We start from the raw sequence: 21,325 nt of genomic DNA on the forward strand, positions 1-21,325 counted from the left end.
TAGCTGAGTCACTGACAGCTCTATCAGCAAGCATGCACTTGTGATTTGCTTATGCAGTGCTGTGGTTTAGTAGCCATTTGGAAGCATTACTGAAATATCCCATTGCACATTACCATGACCCTCGTACTAAAGATGTCACTAAAAATGTAGGCCCCAGGAAGTGCCATTTGTGCCAGTGGAGCACAGCTGCTCCAGAGGAAAAAGCCTGGGGCACCTGCAGTAGCCATAAGGAAGCAGAGGGAACCAGCAGCTTTGATCTGATTTGAAATAGGATTCACTTCCTGTAAAGTATTTATTTGCAAACACCTTGCACAACATTTTTAGAGAAGTCTCCATTTTTTTCCATTCATAATTATTCATTTCTTCAGGTGTTTAGATTATTTTGCTAATCTTTCTCCATGCAAATATATCTATTCCCTTTTAAAAAGTCTATCAGTTCTTTTTTTAGCATCCAGCATGTGCATAAATGAAGTTACATATTGAAAAACATATGCCCTTTACAACTTGTTCTTGAGCTCTAATGGAGAAAAACCAGAAACCTTTGAAATGTCTTTCTTCCTATGAAAAAAAGTTAGTTTTAATTTTTTTCCATTTTAGAAAAACATTCCAGAATGACAATTGGAAGCAGTAGTTTCTGAAAACATTTCAAAGAGGTTTACAACAGCCACTACAATTATTTCTGCAGAGAGACACAAAAACTACAAAAATAAAATTCAAGACCATTCCAAACTCCTCACCTCTTCCTGACTATGTTTCTGATGACTCCTTATTTAGTAGGTTGGCTAGGAATCTGCTTCTCTTGCTGTCAAAGTTGTGTGTTGTGATATGGAACAGGTCACTCAATCTATATCTGCTGCTTCTCCTTCTCCCTTCCTGTCTAATTTATACAGTAAAATATCAGGACAGATACTACAACACTGCTGCCGACACAGCACATAGAAAAATGAGGCATGATCTTTTAAACATAGTATTCATTATAACACTGGCACTGGAAACACTTTACTCTTTTACAATGCAAATAAGCACATTTTAGTTGTGGAGGTTACATATACAGATGTCACAAAAGCACATTTAAAGACAGGCAAATATATGAAAAAAAAACCCCAGAGGAATCTGAATGAAGATTAAATTTCATGGGGTAGAACTCTGATCATGAAGGACATTTTCTGCACAGTGCATAATGGAGGGTACACCGTATTCATTTATATTCCTCAAATGTGTACATTTGCAGTGTGTACACTTTCAGTAATTAGAAAAGAAATTTGGATGTTAGAGTTTACATAAATGACAAAAACCATCAAGATGCCTTTTTCTTGTGATTTTTTTTATCTGCTCTATAATTTTTTAATTTCCTTTTTACAATCTCAAGATATTAAAGACCAAATCACCTAGCTATATCACTGGCAAAATAAGTCATATGTCATGCTCAATTTTAGAGTCATTAGCTATCTGTAGACACTGTCTTATGCAGTGGAGTTAAAAAACCTAAAGAGAGGAAGACAGAATATATCTGAGGGTAAAAAGCCTTTGTGAGTGTTGATGGGAGTATATGGAAGAAACCAGCAAGAACAGTGGGTAATGGAAGATTGCTAGTGCAGGTAGTGGGCTTATCTATATGACAAATTGATGAAGAATGAGGAGGAAAACTATGTTGATTTAATGCTGGCAATTTGAAGCATAGGCTGCACAGCTGTTTCAGACAGAAATACTAAGATAAATTCAGAAGCAACCCCTGCTCTGACAGATTAATAAAAGACCAGGAATTATTTGAGCTTCTTAGAGGAAGGGATCACTAAAGAGCCCTTCAAATACCCAAGATATTGCACATAAGAATAGAACAACAGCTCATCCAGCCCTTGCCTGTCTGTTATCAAGAACATGCTTTAAACTGAGAGTCAAGTTTTTCTAGTAGACATGAAAAAATACATATTAGAAGTGAAAAAGTAAAGAACAAAGTGAACACCTGCTACTGACACGATTTTAGGAAAAAAGAAGTCATTGGTAGAGCCTTCAAACCCAAAAAAAGGCTTGCCTAATATAAATTTTTTAAAAAGCTGTACTGGGTCTTCTATTTCAACTCGTTTCTTAAAATCATTACTAGCAAGAGGAACCTTTATGCAGGCAGAGTGAAGATATAGACTTTTTACACTTCAGAAGTCAGACAACCCAACTCCATGTAAACATTTTCACCAGTGCTTTAAACATGCCTGTGAACACTGAGCCCTTCATTCTTGGTCAAATACAAAAAGGCTCCTTCCCCGGGCATATATGGAGTGTACTACAGAGTCCTGAATGCTCACTGCTGGCAGTGTAAGCCTACACAATCATTTCAAACATATTTTAGCACATTTTACTAAACAACCAGCCATGCTTCTTAGCTGGATTTCTGAAAGTTTGATTTACTGGCATTATTGTTCAGTTCCAGACAACCCAGCACTATCAGAAATGTTACACTGCATCAGCAGCTTTCCACTGCTCTGCTCCAGAATCCCTTGGAAAAATTATATGGATTAATTCACAAACCAAAGGATCAGAACTGAGAGTTAGTTCTATGTTAGGAGAGAAAGTTTCTATGAAAGACCACTTAGGAAGTGTTAAAACTGCAAGGTAGCATTAAAAAAATTTTTAAAAGCCCCAAAACCAAAAGTAGCTTTGGTATCACTCCCTTCTACCTCAAAAGAAGGGAATACTTCAGTGTGATGGCTCACTAATGAATTATTCACAGAAAGGTAGGGCTTTCTTTCCCAGAGGTTATAGCAATGTCAAGTGAAAACATGTCAGTCTGCCAAGAAACACCAGTGGTGTGGAATATTTCAACAGAAGATGACACAATCACCCCACTAATGATGTGAGCTCTTTTGGGGAGTGTATCTGAATTACATTCCTACAAAGGATGCCAGGCACTACCAATAATTTGATATCTAATTTTGGGAAAATTTAAAGATTAACAAGCGCTTCTCAGCAAATTCTAAAGCTATGTTTTATTTTTAATTTATCAGCATTGCCCAAGTTATTATTCATCATACAGTCCTCTTCCAGCAATCTTTATAGAGTATATGCACTCTAATAATTTTAATACTAAAATGTTTAATTTTTAATACTAAAATGTTTAATAGTATGTTGTAAAAATGCCCACCACCACCTCATCTCAGATCTGGAAAGAACTCCTCAAACCTCAGTCCAACAGACAGTCCTAAACTGTGGGGAAGACCACAGACCACAAAGTGTGACTTACTCTCTGATATTTGGGTTAAGCTTATTTTTCTTACAGTCCCTGCAGACATGGTAGAGAAAATGCAGCATTTAGGATGCTTTTTGTCAAGCCATTCGTTCCGATAGTCAAGAAGAAAATTCCTTTGTCAGGAAACCTATTGGGAAAAGATCTGTTGTGGGCTTTTTCACCTCATTCACAACATCACCACTTATATACAATTTAGAAATAAATGTAACTTTTCTAAAAAGGTTAAGATTGCAATTCACAACATAATATATGCCTAGTGTTGGTAAGAAGTCTAAAACACTTACCTTACAGGCCAAAATTTGAAATTCATCCAGTGGACTTGATTCTTATGGGAAAATCTTTGTAGACACAAGTGTGTTCTTCAAAATCTCTCAGTCTCAAGAAGAAAGTTAATATCACTTCAAAGAGTTCGCTGCACTTGTAAGTCAGTGGGAGGGGAATCTCAAAGAAACTCCATAATCTTTTTTCTGTACCTATATTAAGTTTTGGTGCATTGTATGAGAAAATTTTAGCCTACAACTGAAATTCATGTTTGTGCAAAGCTTCATCTTTTCATGCCCAGTATGCATGAAAATTAAGTTACAGGCAAGGAATTAAGAATAATTTCTAGACTGAGCCATGCTCAGATACTTTAAGAAAAAGTCTAATAGTACTTAAAGATCCAAACTGTACGGAAGTGTTCCAGCCCAAAGCTGGGTAAAGTGGCCCCTAAGAACTCCTGTTCTCTGAGGAGGTGTGTGTGTGTGCAATGCCTGCAGCACTGCCAACACTGGCAGTCCTGTGACAGCCCATGTTTACAAACAAAGCTGCCATCAGTCAAGCATTTATTTGCAGGTACAGGAAGGATACCTGCAAAAGATGTTCTCAAGCCTCAAGGTAGGACTAATGCACCTATAACTACTTGGATCATTATTCCTTCTTCCTAATCACTGTGTATTTGCTGTCATACAGTCAGATATGACACTTCATGATCCAGGATCTTTCTGGCCAAGGAGCTGTTGATCTCCATCCTTCTCTCCATCAAACTGCTTGGATCTCAGTTGTGATGATTTTTATTAAGCCTGTGGACTTATTCCTACGATGCAACCTCCGTTTCTCACCACAATCATCACCAATACCTCAAATGAAGACAGAATAACACATTTCATTATTTTTAGGGCAATACACTTAATGCCTGAACAGTGACTACATGTTATTCTTACTGGTTTGTTTCTGAAACTGCTTGCTTAAGGCTGAGTAATTTTACCATGTTTAATATCCAGTGCAAGGTCTAGCTCCGCTTGATTTTAATTTACCTTACTCCTATCCTTCTCTAACTCTTTTGCATACATTTCTATGCCTGTCAATCCTTTCTTCAATCTTTTTACAATCTGCTAATTTACTTTTAATTATATGGCTATTGATCCAGTTATATTATTTCTACAATGCTTCATTCTTTGTTCCATGTATTTATGTCAGAGAGTGTTAAAGCTTTGGGATAAGGAAGTTCCAGACCTTTTCCACATTTAAGTTTCAGGGCTTCTTTGGTAGATTGATTCACATCTCTAGAGTATTGAGCTTTGAAATCCTCATTTACACACAGATTTCTTTTCCTCTTGTCATTTAATTTTATCTGAATCACACACCATACATTCCTCAATCAGCTCATCTAGAATATCTTCATTACTTAAACGAAACCTTATTGATGAAGTGAAAAAACTGTCAGCTATTATCAGCAGAAATAACCAGTACTATCAGCATTTGTTCTTCAAGCTTTTCTGAAGAAGTTAAACACTTCCATATGCAGGGCTACCCACCCATATGGTCACAACTCCTAGTAGTACTTAAAAGCTTTAACCACGCACAGAATGTTAAAATATAAAATGCTTTAAAAAGATCTCTTTTAGTATGCAAATTCAATCCTGCAATATCCTACAGACTCACAAAACTAATAGAATTTTTCTGTCATTCTCTGATTTTGAGGTGGTTTTGATTCAAAAAACATAACTACACTAAAGCTATTAATTTCTTTAATCTGCCTCATAAATTAATATGAAATTCTACCTTTTGTGATTACCACATCAGATTTATCACCTGTTTTTCCTCTATATGCTTGCAATCCATCTAATACAGAATCATTAAGGTTGGAAAAAAACCTCCAAGTTCATCAAGTCCAACCTTTGATCTAATGCACCACGCCCACTAAAGCCTATCTCAATGCCACATCTCAATTTTGAATTGTGTTTCTGCTCACTGTCAGCTCCATCATCATTGGAAAACACTTGAACTGACTCCTTCTGTTAACAGGAGATAGGTTGGGCAGTCCAAAAACCTGTCTTACCCCATTTCTTGGCTTCAGACTCATTTTACCCATCATACCAACTTCAGCTCCCAGAGGCAGATTACCAAAACTATTTCCTATTTTCAGCTTCTTCAGTATGCAGCAGGACATACAATTACCTACCTTTTGATCAACTACCAGATAATTTGCATCCATTCTACTCTGCATTGTGGTTACCTAAAAACTGACTGATTCACTTTTTAAATAGGCGTACTTTTGTTTAAAAATCATTTGCATTTCAGGCCCTACTTTCACTGGAGACCCGTTCCTCTAGCTTCCATGCTGATCTGCATGTCACTACATTACTTGGATTTTTGTACTGAAAAATAATGAGCAAAAAAAGATTTATTAATTAGATTATACTTTCAAAAATCTTGCATAACCAGTGGATTGTTGAAACCTTTTTTCATTTGGGTTTAAGTTCTGTCTGCTTTTATTGTTTCCTTTTACTTCCTTTCCATACACCTATCAGGCACGTTTCTTTGTTCCAGTGTGCATGTAAAATTAAAGTTAAAGCATCCTAAAACCAGTAGGATATTTTCATGGAAACCTTCAGCTAATTTGTTGTCTAGTGAATAATCTGACTTGGCTCTGCTAAAGCACAGGAATTAGGAATCTTCTTGGGGTATGCTCCTAAAGCCCTCAAAAGGCACACAGATATCAAAGGAGATTTGCTCCAATCTATTCAATTACTCTTTTTAGCAGAGGGAATAGCTGAAGGCAAGAATGGCTGCAGAACTATATCCAAAACACTTCTGTATTGCCTTATCAGCACAGGGCTTCAAACAGAATCCATACAGCTTATAGGAAATTATATGAGATATTTTTGGCAGAGGGGAAGCCAAATATAAGTCTTCCACGTCTTGTATCATTCCTCCTGGTGGCTTGAAGGGCTTTCTGAAACAAAGAAATACAAATTCACATGAAGGCACTCCAAAAGTATTCCAGCCTGCTAAAGAGCTGGAGTAATTCCCAGCTGGCTCAAAAGCAGATGAGTTAACCAGTGAGACCCTTTCCTCCTAGACTCAGCTATTAGTCTGGCCTCAACAGACTTTGCCCATCCAAGAGATAGTCTCAAAGGTGCTGGAATGGTTAAACTGGAATTTCTCTTGAGCAAAACCAAAGGTGCTTTCAGAGATGTTGCACATGGAAAATGTACCCTTTTCAATAGTTGTGCTCTGTTCATAGCTTTCTTCCTCGTGCATATCACTTGAAAACAAGAATAATCTAAAATTCTAGTCTGTTTCAATAGTTTCATATGCAGTTTAGAAATGTGAACAATTTGGTAGCATAAATCATTAAATCAGTTTGAAGAGAAATTTTAACAGAACACCAAAACAACTACTATAGTGTATGTGGCCACAGGCTGAGAAATGCAATCTAGCAGATGGTCATTTGCTGTCTTAAGTGATATGGCATATAGAAAAGAAAATATTACTCTCTTAATGCTTCAGAAGCTCAACAAAGCCAAAAATAGCATGCAACTTTGCTTCATGGATAAGAAAAGCACAGTTACATACTAAAGGCAGAAGGAACTGACCTTTGATTTCTAAACTTCTTCAGAGTATGGAGTAGGTTCAATGTAAATACTGTATTACATGCCTCTTAAGTATATTCCTTCCTGTAGTCTTTTACGAAGTCTACAGCATCCTTCTAGTGATTGCTGATCAGAAAGACGAATAAAGAAGAGACATTTAATGTATTTAAGCTTTCATGTAATATGATAGGGATTTAATTTCTAGGAGCTGGGGAGGTACACCTACTCTCCCCTGCAGTTTCATCTTGCCTAACAGCTTTTCTGTTTCTCTCAGCAGTAAACAAGTACCAATGCTAACTACAGAGCTCACTGCAACTCACCAGAACACAGTATTTCAATTCCACAGTCTATCCACCAATCTCATTTTAAACAGAAGTTCTCTTGCAAACCCACAGGGTCAACATCATCACTGCATTGCTATCACATCATCCCTAAGTGAAAAATCTGTTGGATATAATAATGACCTAATTAATCCATTGTTTCCATTCTAGGACACAGACCAATCCGGTCGTTTTCATTTTCTCACAAAAGAGAAAACTGCAGGAAGCAAATGACTGTTTGTATTGCCACTGAAAATCACATCTGCTGGGATACTTCCTTCCCATCTGATCTAGAGCTCTCACAGCTGCAGTCTGACCATACTGTCCAAAGTCACTTTATTCTTGGACTACATCATGTCACAAAGTCTAGAAATTTAAATTGCTTCCCCTGCTATTCTTTTCTAGAATTTGGCAATAGTTCTTCTCAGTATCTGGAGACAAATAGTCTCAGTTTTCAAGACACGGAGCCTCCAAAATTGTACACAGTGCAAACACACTAAGACATGATAAGAGGAAATTTTTAAAAATCCCCAATCTGCAAAATTACTGAAGTCTGCTGCCCTGTGCACTTGTGTTCATGCACACATTTGCTATACAGCATTCCCACCAGATATATCACATACCTTAGCTAATCCCAAGCATGCCATGCAATAGTGAGGGAACAGACAGTAACTGGTTTGTTGCTTTTTATGTGTTCTGAGAAACGGGAAATAAATACTCTGTCACTTTAATGTCCACCAGAAGCAATAGATATTTTTAAATCATGAAGACATTTGGGGGGGTTAAATATAAAATTAGGGCACATGAATAGAACAGTTGTCTACTATACTACCAGTTTTATATGTATGTGCTCTGGCAGGAAAGTTATGAGTTTTCTTGAGAAGTTTTGCCTAAGGGGTAAGAGATCAAGGTATAGTGTAAAAAACATTCATTCTTCTATAAATCAGTCTCAGCTCTTTTTGAGATTTAGGTATCTCTTTTAACGGTGTTGAAACTATTTTGATCTATTTAGCAACTTTATAACAAATAAAGCTAGGAGAGGAAGAGGATGTCAAGGGGAGGAAGAATTTTAGACCAACTGCCAAGTTTTCACACAAGGGCTTTTCCACATGTTAATCTTTGATAAGAAAACTATCCTAAAATATTGTAAACACAGCTGTTCCCATTTTAAGCTTGACATCTTCTATGTTGGGTAAGCTCAGTGCTCACAAAAGACTCCAACATTATTCCTTTGTATTTTTAAATTATTCATAAGCCTGCTTCTCTGACCAATCAGATTGTCTGATAAGATAAATTGTTCTTTGGTCACTTCTGAGTCTTACCAGAGTTTCCAGATTTTTAAAACAACCTTCACTATCAACTAAAATGCATCCTTTGTTTGCAAGGGCTTAACAACAGTTCTTCATACACTGAGAACAGTTTTTGTCTTACAGGTTACAAAAAATTAAAAAAAAAATTACTTACAAATGACAAGAAAAGCTATCCATGAAGTAGATTCCGAATTTATACCTGAAGACATTTCAGGTACCCTGTCAGGCTGTGTGGATTTTCCTCCAGCTCTGGCAGACTGTAATTGTTTACTTAACCTGGATATTGATTGTAGTTAGACTGCTGGCTCACTTCCTTCAGCCAATTCTTATTTTGGCAGTTTCACACACATCACTTAAAATTTCTCTCTGTAGCCATGCTGTTCACATTCTTTCCTCTGGATCATAATCTACTAAACATGACCATACTTTTATTTCTGCATTATGATGATGGGGTTTTTTAAAATTTTCTGATCTTTATAGAATAAAAAGTGGAAGCTTTTTAGCAAGAATTACCTTGAATCACTGTCCTTTACAATTAGTATTATACATTATTATTATATATATAGTATTATTATATATAAATTAGTATATATAGTTTTATGGAAGAGTTCAGATAAAAGTGAGAGATTCTCCAGCAATGTAACTGCAGTATCAATTTTCTATGTGTTTTTATGAATACATATGTACATGTCATTTTCTATCAATTAGTATGAAATTGTCAATTAGGTTGCTCCAAATTTTATGCCAATAGTTCAGATGTGAATTTAAGAACAAAAAAAAATCTCCTATATAAAATTTTTTTAGTAGTCATCCTGGTAGTAATAAACTAATGCAAAAGGCGCACAAATTTGCTATCTAAAAAAATAAGTTTATTAAAACATCATGAATATGGAGTGTTAATTCAACCACTATGTGTCTTCTGTATTGGTTCAAGTACTCTCACCTACTAAAAAGTTTCGAGGGTCACTGAAAGCATGTGTGAACATTAAAGATTGCTAAATGCATATAAAGCAATTCTGTAAAGGCTAATTAACCTTGAAATGGTGGCAAAACCTGTGCCTAAAATGTCAAAAAATTATCACCAGTTTGCACAATGTTTTCAGAGCCTACACTGTACCAGCTGAAATACAGAATTCTTTAATTTAAATGGATTATAAACAGACACTTGTAAAGAAATAACATTCATATCAACCACTGTCACTTTTAAAAATTTATTTAACAAGCAGGACTACACCTGGTCATTGACAAACAGGATAACTGAGGTACAGTATTAATCTGTCTCTCTTTACCTAGAATTCCAAACTAGACACGAGAAAAATTAAACAGAGAGAACTCCAATTCCTGTATCAAATTAATTCAATAAGCCTTTATATTTATGTAATGTGTGAATATTTTTTGCATACTTTCTGACTAGGAGATACTCTAGTATTTCACGCCATACAGTACAGATTGCTAAATATACAGTTCCTCAATAAGCAAGGACAGAAGCATTTATTTGAAAACAGGAAACCATATTTTCAGCAGAAAAAATAATGCTACATTGGAAGAGATAGACTCTATTTGACAACAGTGCAAAGTATTACATCCCCTCACCCTCTCAAAAAAAATCAATGCTTTCATATCTAATGAAGCTTGAGAACTGTTTTTAGATATTGTAAAATACATGAAACCCAATAGTGCTTCACCTGGAATATTTTCATGTCGAAAATTTGGGAGTAACATAGCTTAAAAGGATAGCACATCTCCAGATATTGATCAGGGCTTTGTACAGCTGCAATGCCATAAAAATGATCTGCAGCTATAAAAGAGATAACATGATTATGAGTACACTACATTGTAATTTCCTTTGGGCAGTCAGAAAGGAAAAACAATCTGATAGTCTCTGAGGAAAATAAGCTTGCAGGATATCCACCATCTGACAGATGAAACATTTTACAATATTCCAATTAAAGAATCATCCAAATTTAAATTAACAACAACAACAAAAATAAAACAAGAACTTTACCTTTCAACCACAAAACAAGAAGCAGCTGAAAAGCTAAGCAGCTCACAATGTAGAGTTTTAATGTTCCAACTTCCTTGCGAGTTCAGGCATGGAACATAAATAGTTAACCTTATTCTAAGCCATTAAATGTAGCTTACTAAAAAGCTTGCTCTAATAAATGGTATGATATGAAGGTCAGCCCTTAATTCACCATCAAAATATCTTCTGGGTGTAAACATAATGACTTCTGCTTATGCACTACACAACCCTGACAAGAATGCTACTTGACAATCCATTTCAGACCTAGAAAAACGTTCTCATTTGCGTCAAGGTGCTGAATGTCAGCAGATTCACTAACACGCTTATTTGCACTGCAGTGGTGGAACTGAGTGAAACACCATGAGCACTCCATACCCCGCTGCTGCCTGGCTAGGGAGATGGTGAAATAAAACAAGATTTAATCCTGTCCATATCACTGTGCAGTTGGTGAAACTTGACAAGTCAACATTAAGTATTCAAAGTGGTATTGTGGCCTAAAGGGATCACATGCAGCCTGCACATAAGAGCAAAGAAATAGCTTGGTTCTGCTTCGGTGTTTGTAAATTCAATTTGTTCAAGGAAAAGCAACTCTGGAAGGGATTACTAGCTAGGATCAACACTCTTACCAAAGAAAATTAGAAAATGCAAGGAGGAATAATATTGACGTTTCTGTAATACAAAATAGCTTTTTGGGCTTAAGTGAATAAATAAAATTTGGAGGCGATTGCAGCTCAACCCCAGCATATGAGAACATTCCACTTAGTGTTCCTGAGTAGGAAGGCCTGGGAAGCCTGAGTTTTTCATGAAAATTGGATAGGAATTTAGAAAACACGGTATTTTACAAAACGTTAAAATTTATTTAGCAAAATATTGTCAGGTATTGTTTCAGTACAATACCTTTTTCTTTAAATAAGTGGGGCAAAAATATTCATTCATATAATAATATCGAATATATTGACTCTTAATTATTGCCAAGATCTCATTCCACAGGTGCAGGGAAGGTAATCAGGAAGCAAAATGTGTAAATCCCTGGTGCCTAGGAAACATGGAGCCTGTGAATATATACACACATGGAAATAAAGAAAAACCAAGACCTATAGCAATGCACTTCGGAAATAAAAGTACAAGCAAAACCTGCATATACCCTTTGCTAAGTGTAGCTCTGTATTTACATTGTCTGCAATGTCTTTGAATAGAATAATTATTCAACTATTTGAAGTCATCTCTGGTCCTCCAGCAGGAAATGAGCACGAAATTCCTGAGTCTGTAAAATGCTCTTTTTGCTAAACAATGGAGGAGAGACGTGCTGGCAACCCCTCTGGGACTCAGCATGGGTGGGAAGGTGCCCTGAAGATGTATTTGCTTTTAAAGATGTATTGCCCTTTCAATACAAATTAGGGACTACTGGGGTAGAGGGTGGGGAGGGCAGTGATCACAGAACTGTCCCTATTTTGTTTTAGCAGGGGTCCTTTCGATGATTAAACCTCCAAATGGCTGCTAAATACAATGTATGTTTTTCTACAGTGAAGGACGATGAATACCTTTTCCTTACAGATTGATACTTCAAACATAAAGCAGAGAAAGATAAGCACTGCCAGCAAGAAATCTAAAAATATGTCTTCTTAAGCTTGATTAATGAGCTAATAAAAAGCTATAATAAGAAAAAAATCCAATTAAAGCATCTTGTGATATTTCTCTCAAACAAAAATAAAAATCCAAGAGCACGGTAAAACTTTGAAAAATTAGTATGATTCAGACAACAGCCTTAGTATTCAAGCCTATAATACATCAATTTTATACTTACTTTGACTGGCTGTCCTTTTTTTATCATCTCTGATGTGTATTGTCTGAAATTGTGATCCTTAATGAGTTTTATTTTGTTATTGCCTCACAAGTATATCATCTGAATTTAAATAAAGACATATTAAAAACTCTGGTATTATACAGATTGTAGGTACTTATTCTATTCAGAAAACCTAAAGGCCTCTAGCAGAACATGTAGAAATAACGGTAAAGCCAGTGGAAAAACTATATACTATCAGGTATATATAAAGTCAGAAAACAAATTAGCCACACTTCTCACTAACGGACAAAAGAGAGAATAGAAAATTTATATTGTAATAATCACGTTTCATCAGTCTTTGGTACCTGAAGTGATCAAAGTACACAGGAGCAGCGACGACGCTGGGAAGGAACCGTAAAACACACAGAGGTAGGAAGGGCTGAAGATTTGACGCCAGAGGAGAAGCACGTGCACCACAAAGAGCCGCAGCACGGCCCCGGCAGCACCTGCAGGGGAGCAGCGCTCAGCCGGGGGCCCTGCAGGCTGAGAGGAGGCCAGCACACCAAGGGCTCCCCGAGGGGAAGGCAGCACACCAGGGGCACCCCGAGGGGAGGGCAGCATCCCAAGGGCTCCCCGGAGGCGCAGAGCTGAGGCACAGCGAAGAGCAGTAGGGCAGGGACAGTCTACAGAGAGTCCGAAAGAAAAGAAGCCTGGGCATCTCGTACCAGTTATTCTGTTGCTATTCTAATAGTACAGAAACTATTTATTTTCACTTGCTGGAAGGTCCTCAGGCACCAGCGAGTGTCCGACGCTCCCGAACAGGCGCGTCCCCTCTCCCTCTGTGCGGGACCCCCGCCGCAAACGCTGCTGGCAGCTGAGGCGCGGAGCGGGCCACCGGGCCCGGCTCCTCATGAATTTTAGAGTATTTCTTAAACAATTAAAACGTCTTAGTGAACACTCTCTAATTAGGCAGAAATAGTCTTTGTCTCTTTATACAGTTCAGTGAACATTTGGTGTTTTTTTAAAAATTCCTTTATTTCAAGTTGTGGTTCAAGACTTCGCTGAAAAGCGTGAAATATCAAATGTATTTTATTTCCTCATGAGCTGCCAGCAGTGTTTCACGAAGGAATACTTTTTCAAAATACTTTCGTTTGATTACGAGGTTTGCCTTTTCTAATTTGACAGCAAGGGAACCAAGCTACACAAAGCCAATGTTGTATCTGCCTGTTTAAGAACCCGCCCACGACTCCTGAAATTTACATTAACAACAAAGTTGACTTCAGCTATTTCAGGCGGCGCCTGGGAAGACACTGAGCCCCGTTGCACACGGAGCAATTGCGGGGCTGGGGGCCGAACCCGGGCTCGCCGCGGAGCTCCCGAGGGCGGCAGAGCCGATGTCAGGGACGCGCTGCAGCCCACGGCGGGTCAGAGCTGCCTTCCCCTCCCTGCTGCTCCCTGCTCGGCCTGGTTCCTGCAATGAATAGCGCCGGCCATTACTTCAGTCCAATACTGGAAACTTTGAAATCCCACAATTCCGATGGTTTTACTTTTTAAAAAAGAACAGCTTTGTTGTTTTAAAAAATGTTTGATGTCTCCTTCCCCGCTGCTTTCCTGATGGAACGTGGTGTCACTTTGTTTTCACAAGCACATTTCTGACGCCAAAGTAGTCCCTGGCCTCAGCATCAGGACACATGCCTGATCCCAGAAAGGGTCCAGCTACGACCGACAGAGCTGCTGCCCAAGAGAAGCTGTACGAGAGGCAAGAGACAAAGCAGCAACGCGTGGGTGTCGCCTGCTGCCCGGGTGGCGGCACCTGGGCGCCTACCAGGAGGGAAAAAAGAGCAACTCGGAGAGCGCAGGAAAGCAAGCCTGGGAACGTCCCTGCCGGGCCTGGGGGCTGCCGAGGGCAGAGCGGGGGGCTGCCTGGGAGCGCACGGAGCTCTCCAAACCGAGGCACTGCACACACTTTCCAGCAGCTCCGGCCAGCAGCAGCCCCGTGGACGGCTCGCCCAGTCCCCCGGCAGCGCCGGGGGCGGCCCGGGCGGGGTCCCCGGCACCGCCACGAACACGCCTGTGGGCGTTGAGCCGCCCCGTCCCGCCTCCGCAGAGGCCGCAGCCGCAGTCCCCCCGCTCGCTGTCCCGGCCTGCCGGCAGGCTCGACACCTCCCGGCCCCGCTCGCTCCCAGCCCGGCCCGGCAGCGCGGCCCTCCCGCCGCCGCTTCCACTCCTGCGCACTGGGTGCGCCCCCCGGGCCGGCCGCGGCCAGGGGCGGGCGGGGGAGCCGCCAATTGCGGCCCCGCGGGGAGCGGCTGTGGCGGGGCCACCGCCCCGCTTGCAGGGCAGGATGGAAGCGGAGGGCCGGTTACCGGGACCAGCGCTCCCCACCGGTGGGGAAGGGCCCGGGACCGACTCGCATCTCGCTGCGGGTACCCTCGGCACGGCCCGGGGGCCGCTGCTCGCCCCCGCCGAGGTGTTGGCGCTGGACGATGAGGAAGATGACCTGGAGGTGTTCAGCAAGGTACGGCAGCGCCCTCCGCGCCGGGGGCGGCCGGGCGGGCTCGCTGGTACTTTGCCCCAGCGGGCGCCGGGCGGTACGGGACGGGACGGGATGGGACGGGAGGGCTCCGCCCCGGGCGGCGATCGCGGCCTCTGCCCGCCCGCCCCTCGCACGCGCGGTGCTCCCGGTGCCCCGGGGCTGGTGACGGGCCGGGCTGGGCAGCCCCAGGGCGCGGCGCTGACGGGGGCAGCGCTCGGCGGTGCCCGCACTCCCGGGCTGCTTCTCGGGCACAAAACGCGGAGTTGCTGCTTCGGACTAGCAGTGCGAGTCGTGACTGCGCTTACCTTAAATGTGCCGTCTAATCTGGGCTCGCTGTTCCCTTATCGTCAGTTACGTTCGTCAGGTGCCATATAGGTATCTGTAAATTAAATAAACAGTCGTGTTTAGTACTTGCAGTTGTGTTTGAATGGAAAAAGATGTTTCAAAGTTTCAGTTTGAGTTCTCTTTTAAAAGATGAGGTCTCACACCTTTACATAAGAGATTTGAGAAGATACCATCTGAATTTTGATGAAGGGAAATAAAATGAACATAACTGACAATGTATTATGGTATGCGTTCAGAGAGCACACAGCCAGGTACATGCGTGCCAGTCTGGCTGATAGTGCTGGTTTTAATTAAACCAGTGAAAGGGGGTATGGCTTCCACGTAGATTGTTTCACATTTAGTACTGATTTAGTGCAGGTTAAGAAAAGACTTATGTCTTGTCTCCTCAGTAGCTAAAGAAGATGGCATGTCATGGATCTATTTGCCTTATCACGGCAGCATCTAAAATATAAGTGCATACATGGAGCTAGGGTGGAAAAAATATATATGGGGCTGGAGTGTCATTCACCATCTGAGACTTGTGAACTGCTGTGACACGACGTGTGCCATGGGAGAGAAATAGCAGTTACAGTTCTGATTTTAAAAAGTGACATTGTGTTTCTATTCAGTAGGACACATTGTCATAGGGAGTAATGTTTGGTTTTTGTATTTCTGTAGGTGAGAAACATTGTTGTGGTATGCAAGAATGCAGCTATTGGAATAGACTTCCTTCTTAGGAGCTATGTATTTAAACTCTGACTGTAATAGAATTCTTGAAACTCATGGCTTTTAATGCCAGAAGGGACTCTTAGGTGATTTAATAGTCTGTAACGTGCAAGAGATTAGGCTAAATTTCACCAAGTTACATGTATTTTTCTGAAGCATAACTAGGGTCAAGATGAATTATATTTTCTTGGAAAACACCAGTCTTGATTTGACATAAAAAGATGAATGATTCACTGAACTTGCACGGAGAAGCAGTGCTAAAATATAACTTTAGTTGTTTATGTTCATTTTGCATCCCTTTCCTTTTATGAGTGAAATTCAGGCAGTTCTGCATGAAGGTATCTGTTTACCAACACAGTGTATTGATGCTTATGCTGCTTGCTTGTCAAGAGCAATTCTCCTTGGGAATAAAAAATAGAAACAAGTGGAGTTGATACAAGTTACTGCTCCTTTATGGCAAATATTGAGATCTTTAAATTTCTACCTGGATTCATGCCAATTACTTTTTACATATATGAAATCTTAACTACATATATGATAAGTTATTCCTGCAAAAAAGAAAATTTGTCATATTATATGAAAATATGGCTTTCCTTCCAAAGCTTGGATACCTGCATGTAGTGGTTGTATATATCAACCAGAAATTCATGATTTGTTTTCAAGTGCAATTTGAGATCTGATCTTTTGAGCTGATTAAAACCTGTGAGGTTGGTTGGGCTTTATACTGTATTTATTCATGTTCCATATATTCAAAGGAATCTGACAGGCTGAATGTTTTGTAAAAGCAGGTTTTCCATAACACACTGTTCCAGGACTAATGGGGCTCCTCATGAAGTGTGTGCAAGGCAGTGGTGCAGCCTTTGCAGGCCAGGCAGACGGCAGCAGCCATGCAGAGCTCGCTGCCTGCCACTCCCAGCTTCATCTTTCTCAGTCTAGACAGTGGAATGTGCCAGCTAACAAATGGTGAAAAATGAGATTCTTAAAAATTGTCAACCTCAATACCCCGAGTTATTACTCAGAATGTAAATGCTGGCTTTTATTTTATGAAAATCCATATATGTTTAACCTGATAGTGTTATAAACCATTGACCTGGTATCCTCTGACATATCTCAAATATTACAGACCAGCATCTTCAGCAGCTCTGATAAAGCATTTCATGATGTGATATACCTTTCACTTTTTATCCTAGTTTCCACTGCCACTGAAAAAGTTCTGAATTCTTTAAAGCAGAGACAAATTCTGGGAGCTATGAGTCACACAGATGGAATGTTTTCAACCTGCTTTCTTCCCTTAGCTTCTAAGTATAGAGTACTGCCTGCATCACAAATACCCATTCAGTTGTCTTTTGCATTCCTTGATAACTGATACGTAGCATTGACAAAGCTGTCAGCAATTCGGTTAATACTTAAAATCTTCAGCACCTCTGCTTTCAAGCTCTGTTTCTCTGCATTTCATAATTACAGAAAACTTAATGATATTCCTGAAGAACGTGTATATGCCACTTCAGAATTGCATAGAGACTAATTTTTCTTCAAGTTCATCAAGGATTTGAGACAGAATAGTTCCTTGGCCAAAAATTTTACTTATAAATCAGCCTTCCTGGATCTCTTTGCTCTTTGAAGAATGCTCCAACAACCAAGCTATTCACTTATAAGACAAACTCTGCCCCATGTCCTTTATCTCAAGACTTGGTTTTGGATCCTGGCTTCAGATCATTGCAAGCTCTGGATCCTTGCTGGGATGGATGGATGGATGGATGGATGGATGGATGGATGGATGGATGGATGGATGGATGGATGGATGGATGGATGGATGGAGCACAGAGGTAACCTTGGGTCAAGACCTGTGCTGTGGGAGGGAGCCTTGTTAAGACAAACTCCCAGGCTTAGTGTCTTCTCCAAAGAGCTGCAGTCTCAGCTGTGTGTGTAGCCTGTTTTGAGGCTGCTCTGGGTGTAGGAGTGTTTTCTTCCCATATATATTTTGGAGTGTTACTGACCAATTGCAGTCAAATGTGAGACTGACATAGGGTAACTGCAAGTATGAGAGGAAAGAGACCCAGAAAAAGATCTCATGCTGTGAGAAGCTCATTGATTTTCTATCACTTTGGTCTCTTGGCCAGTAAATCAAAAGGCACGAACCTGTTTGTGGACTGGCACACACAGCTCTGCCAACTGCTCTGTCAGGAGGGAAGGGGCTTGGAAAGAGAAAGGGTACTGCAGGTAGGTGGGGATGGGGGAGGTGTGGGAAAAGACATCATTTTCTGGGACAGGGCCTTGATGCTCTTTGCATGGAAGAAGGTTGCACAACCCAAGAGCTAGAAGAATTGTCTGTTTTTCCTGTGCTGCAAAACTCCTGCCCTCATCTGTATGCACACAAAAACATAGTTCCAACCACGAAATTACAGCTATATAGAAAATTATAATTTTTTTTTTGCTGTGTTTCTGTGATGACATCAGACTTAGGTCACATGAACTTCAAGAATTACTAGGAGTGAACTTGAACTATCATGAGGATAAAGAGGCAGATGCTTGTTTAAACTCATATGTATTCATTCGTGTACACATGAATACTAGAGCTGTATTAAACAAAACCAAGACTTGTGTGGAATTTTATTGCACATATTTTGTTTCTCAAACTATATATTTATAAGCCCTTTCACATAAACATATACTTTCAGACACGTACATGAATAGAGCAATTTTTAGTAGCAACCTAGAAGAAAGAATGAAACGTTAAGACATTAATGCTCCATGGAAAATGAAAAAATATGAAACACATTTACCTTGATCCAATTTAGACCTTGCAGAGTCATTACTCCTCAAATTATATGGCTATTCAAGTCCCTTACATGCTCACATGCATTTTTCTTTCCCTTGAAATTTCCCATTGCCTCAGCACTTTGAATTGCATGGGCTGCTCTGAGCTAGCAGTCCTCATTCTTCACCCAGACCATGGGCAGCCAGTGCTAGCAAGCTCTGGGAACAGCTCTGTTTGTTCTGCATGACTCAGGATAGTGCTGGATAGAAATCATGCAGAAACACACTGAGTAAAAGTAAAATGACTGACAGGGGTACAGGGAAGTACTGTGTAATATTTAAAGCGTTGTCTTTAGTCTTGTGTGTTGCTTTTGTCTCCTTGTTCAAAGAACTGCACGTAAGTGATGGGAGGGGTGCTGGTACATAAGCACTTTCTGGGCATATTCTGGGCATAATTCCTGGTATAGATGTCTCTTCCATATTTGTGGGAGTACATTGATGAATCCAAAGATAAAGAACAAGATAAGGTGTTTCTTTCCAGAGAGTTTTGATCCAGGTGAATTCAAATGCAAAAAGCAACTCTCACACTGCTCAGCAGTAGTACAGTGAGATTCTCTTCATTCCTGTGACATCAGCCTTGGGATGCTGCTGTGACTCCAGTTAGTGTGGACTCTCCCTTTCCAGTCCTGCCATTTGAGGACTTTTCTCTTTAACTACATCCCTGTTCTCCTTCCTCCATAGTTACCAAGGCACTGGAGAGGGCAACTTATAGTGTAGTCTAACTACCCTTTAAAAAAACTTGTAGAAAGGAGATTAATTTTAAATTTTGCTATGAAAATAATTCTTTGCATTGCATGTATTAAAAAAGCCATATATAGTATTTGACACTTAAAATATAGTGGTTTATTTCAATTTCTCTATTATCTCTAATGATTTATTAATTTGTTATGCACTTTTATGAAGTTAATTAAATTTATTTTCATAGTAACTGTATCCTTCAAGATTCAAGATTAGTAGATCTCACGCAGACTTGTATCTAAGGAAGAAAATGAGATTTCTTGCCTTTTTACAATTTCTACCTCGTTTCTCAGCAGTTGAGTGAGCACCATTGAATGCAGTAGCAGAAGCAGCTGCTATGGAGACATATTTTTACTGAGATATGTGGAAGTGATCAGTGATATCAAAAAGAGGTTTTTCACTTCAGCAAAACAGTAGTTTGACTTTTCTTAGCAATTAAGCAGCACATTTGTACTGCATCTTTACTTACTGTTTTCCTTAAAAAAAAACAAAACCACAATTTATGTACCTGTAATTGTTTTCCATTTCAAATTTTATTTTAAAATAATTTCAAACTGAAACATCCAATTCCAGTGAAAATTCTGATTTGTTTTTTGCCTTGTTTTTTTTAAATCATCATTTTTTTAATCCATCCTGTTCAGGTAATTAGAGATGCTTCAAACATCATAAGTAATGGCTTCTAACAATTTTAATAAAACCGATAAGTACCCTACACAGTTAATGAGTGCTTGGTTCATAGCTAATTTTAATATTCATAAGCAAGTTCTCTTTCTAGCTATGCATAACATTCTTCTCAAATGGTAGTATTTTGTTCTTTCATCCATTTTACAATAAACCTCATTTCTTACATCCTCACCAAAGCAAACACTGAAAAGGATAATAGATTTGCTATGAACTATGTAATTTTTTCATCTGCTCTGAGTTGTATCTGTTCTGTGAGATTATTTTGAAGCTTGCCATTGGAGACATGTTTGTATACAAAGATTATTGATGTGGATGTTCTCATGTCTTATCTGTAGGATACATCTTTCACTGAGGTAAACTCATTCAGTCCTTCAGTGCCAATATCCCCCTCATCAATGATAAACCAGTATAAATTTGAAGATGGGCCAGAATTAAGAGATCTCTTCATTACAGTCGATGATCCAGAGAGCCACATTACAGCCATTGAAACATTTATTACATACAGAGTAGTCACAAAGGTAAGTATCTATTCATGGTTTCATGGCTTACTTTGATAACAATTGGTATTTTCACTCTTCTTGCACACCATTCTCTGGCATATTACTAAATTTAAACTTTAATTTTGCCATGAGTTACAGACAACTAAAACTGCATGAAATTGTGCTGTATAATGGAAAAAAATCCAGTGTGAGTCTGCATACACTGAATGTGCTTAAATTCTTTATGTTGAGAAACTAGTTAATAATTCTTCAGTGGCAAAAGGAGTGCTGTGAGGCAATAACATTTTCTGTTGTGATCTTCAGCAGGAACAGGAGACAGCTAAAGGGCTGATCCACTTTGAAGACACTATATTAGCACAAGTATTGATGACTTTTAGATCACCTACAGGCTACCAGTCTTATGTCTTGCATAAACATTACCCCTTACAGTCTTTCAATTCCTTTCTTTTCTAATTGCAGTATCCAT

General features: G+C 39.5%; 1 protein-coding gene and 1 long non-coding RNA gene across 10 annotated transcripts in view; one reads left to right on the forward strand and one right to left on the reverse strand.

Annotated features, from left to right (window-relative positions):
* LOC148222834 (uncharacterized) overlaps positions 1–21,325 on the reverse strand; it is a 53,541-nt gene that overhangs the window by 29,090 nt on the left and 3,126 nt on the right. For 5 of the 8 annotated variants that reach the window (XR_015805435.1, XR_015805429.1, XR_015805428.1 and 2 more), the window contains exons 1-2: positions 15,559–15,848; positions 15,376–15,449 (exon numbers count right to left, since the gene is read on the reverse strand). This is a non-coding gene — a long non-coding RNA (uncharacterized LOC148222834). Of the gene's footprint in view, positions 1–12,899; positions 13,041–15,375; positions 15,450–15,558; positions 15,849–15,875; positions 16,176–21,325 lie in introns of those variants that run through there. The other 3 variants (XR_015805434.1, XR_015805430.1, XR_015805431.1) reach the window with 3 other exon arrangements.
* The window catches only part of SNX7 (sorting nexin 7), a 29,051-nt gene continuing 22,476 nt past the window's right edge, over positions 14,751–21,325 (forward strand). Inside the window, exons 1-2 of one of the 2 annotated variants that reach the window (XM_014884817.2) lie at positions 14,751–15,052; positions 20,695–20,877. In XM_014884817.2, coding sequence (XP_014740303.2) covers positions 14,879–15,052; positions 20,695–20,877 — 357 coding nt within the window. In that variant the 5' untranslated portion in view covers positions 14,751–14,878. Of the gene's footprint in view, positions 15,053–18,145; positions 18,341–20,694; positions 20,878–21,325 lie in introns of those variants that run through there. The other variant, XM_088170032.1, reaches the window with a different exon arrangement.

The sequence above is a fragment of the Sturnus vulgaris genome, chromosome 9, assembly GCF_052056855.1.
Source record: "Sturnus vulgaris isolate bStuVul1 chromosome 9, bStuVul1.hap1, whole genome shotgun sequence".
In the NCBI taxonomy this organism is placed as follows: Eukaryota; Metazoa; Chordata; class Aves; order Passeriformes; family Sturnidae; genus Sturnus; species Sturnus vulgaris.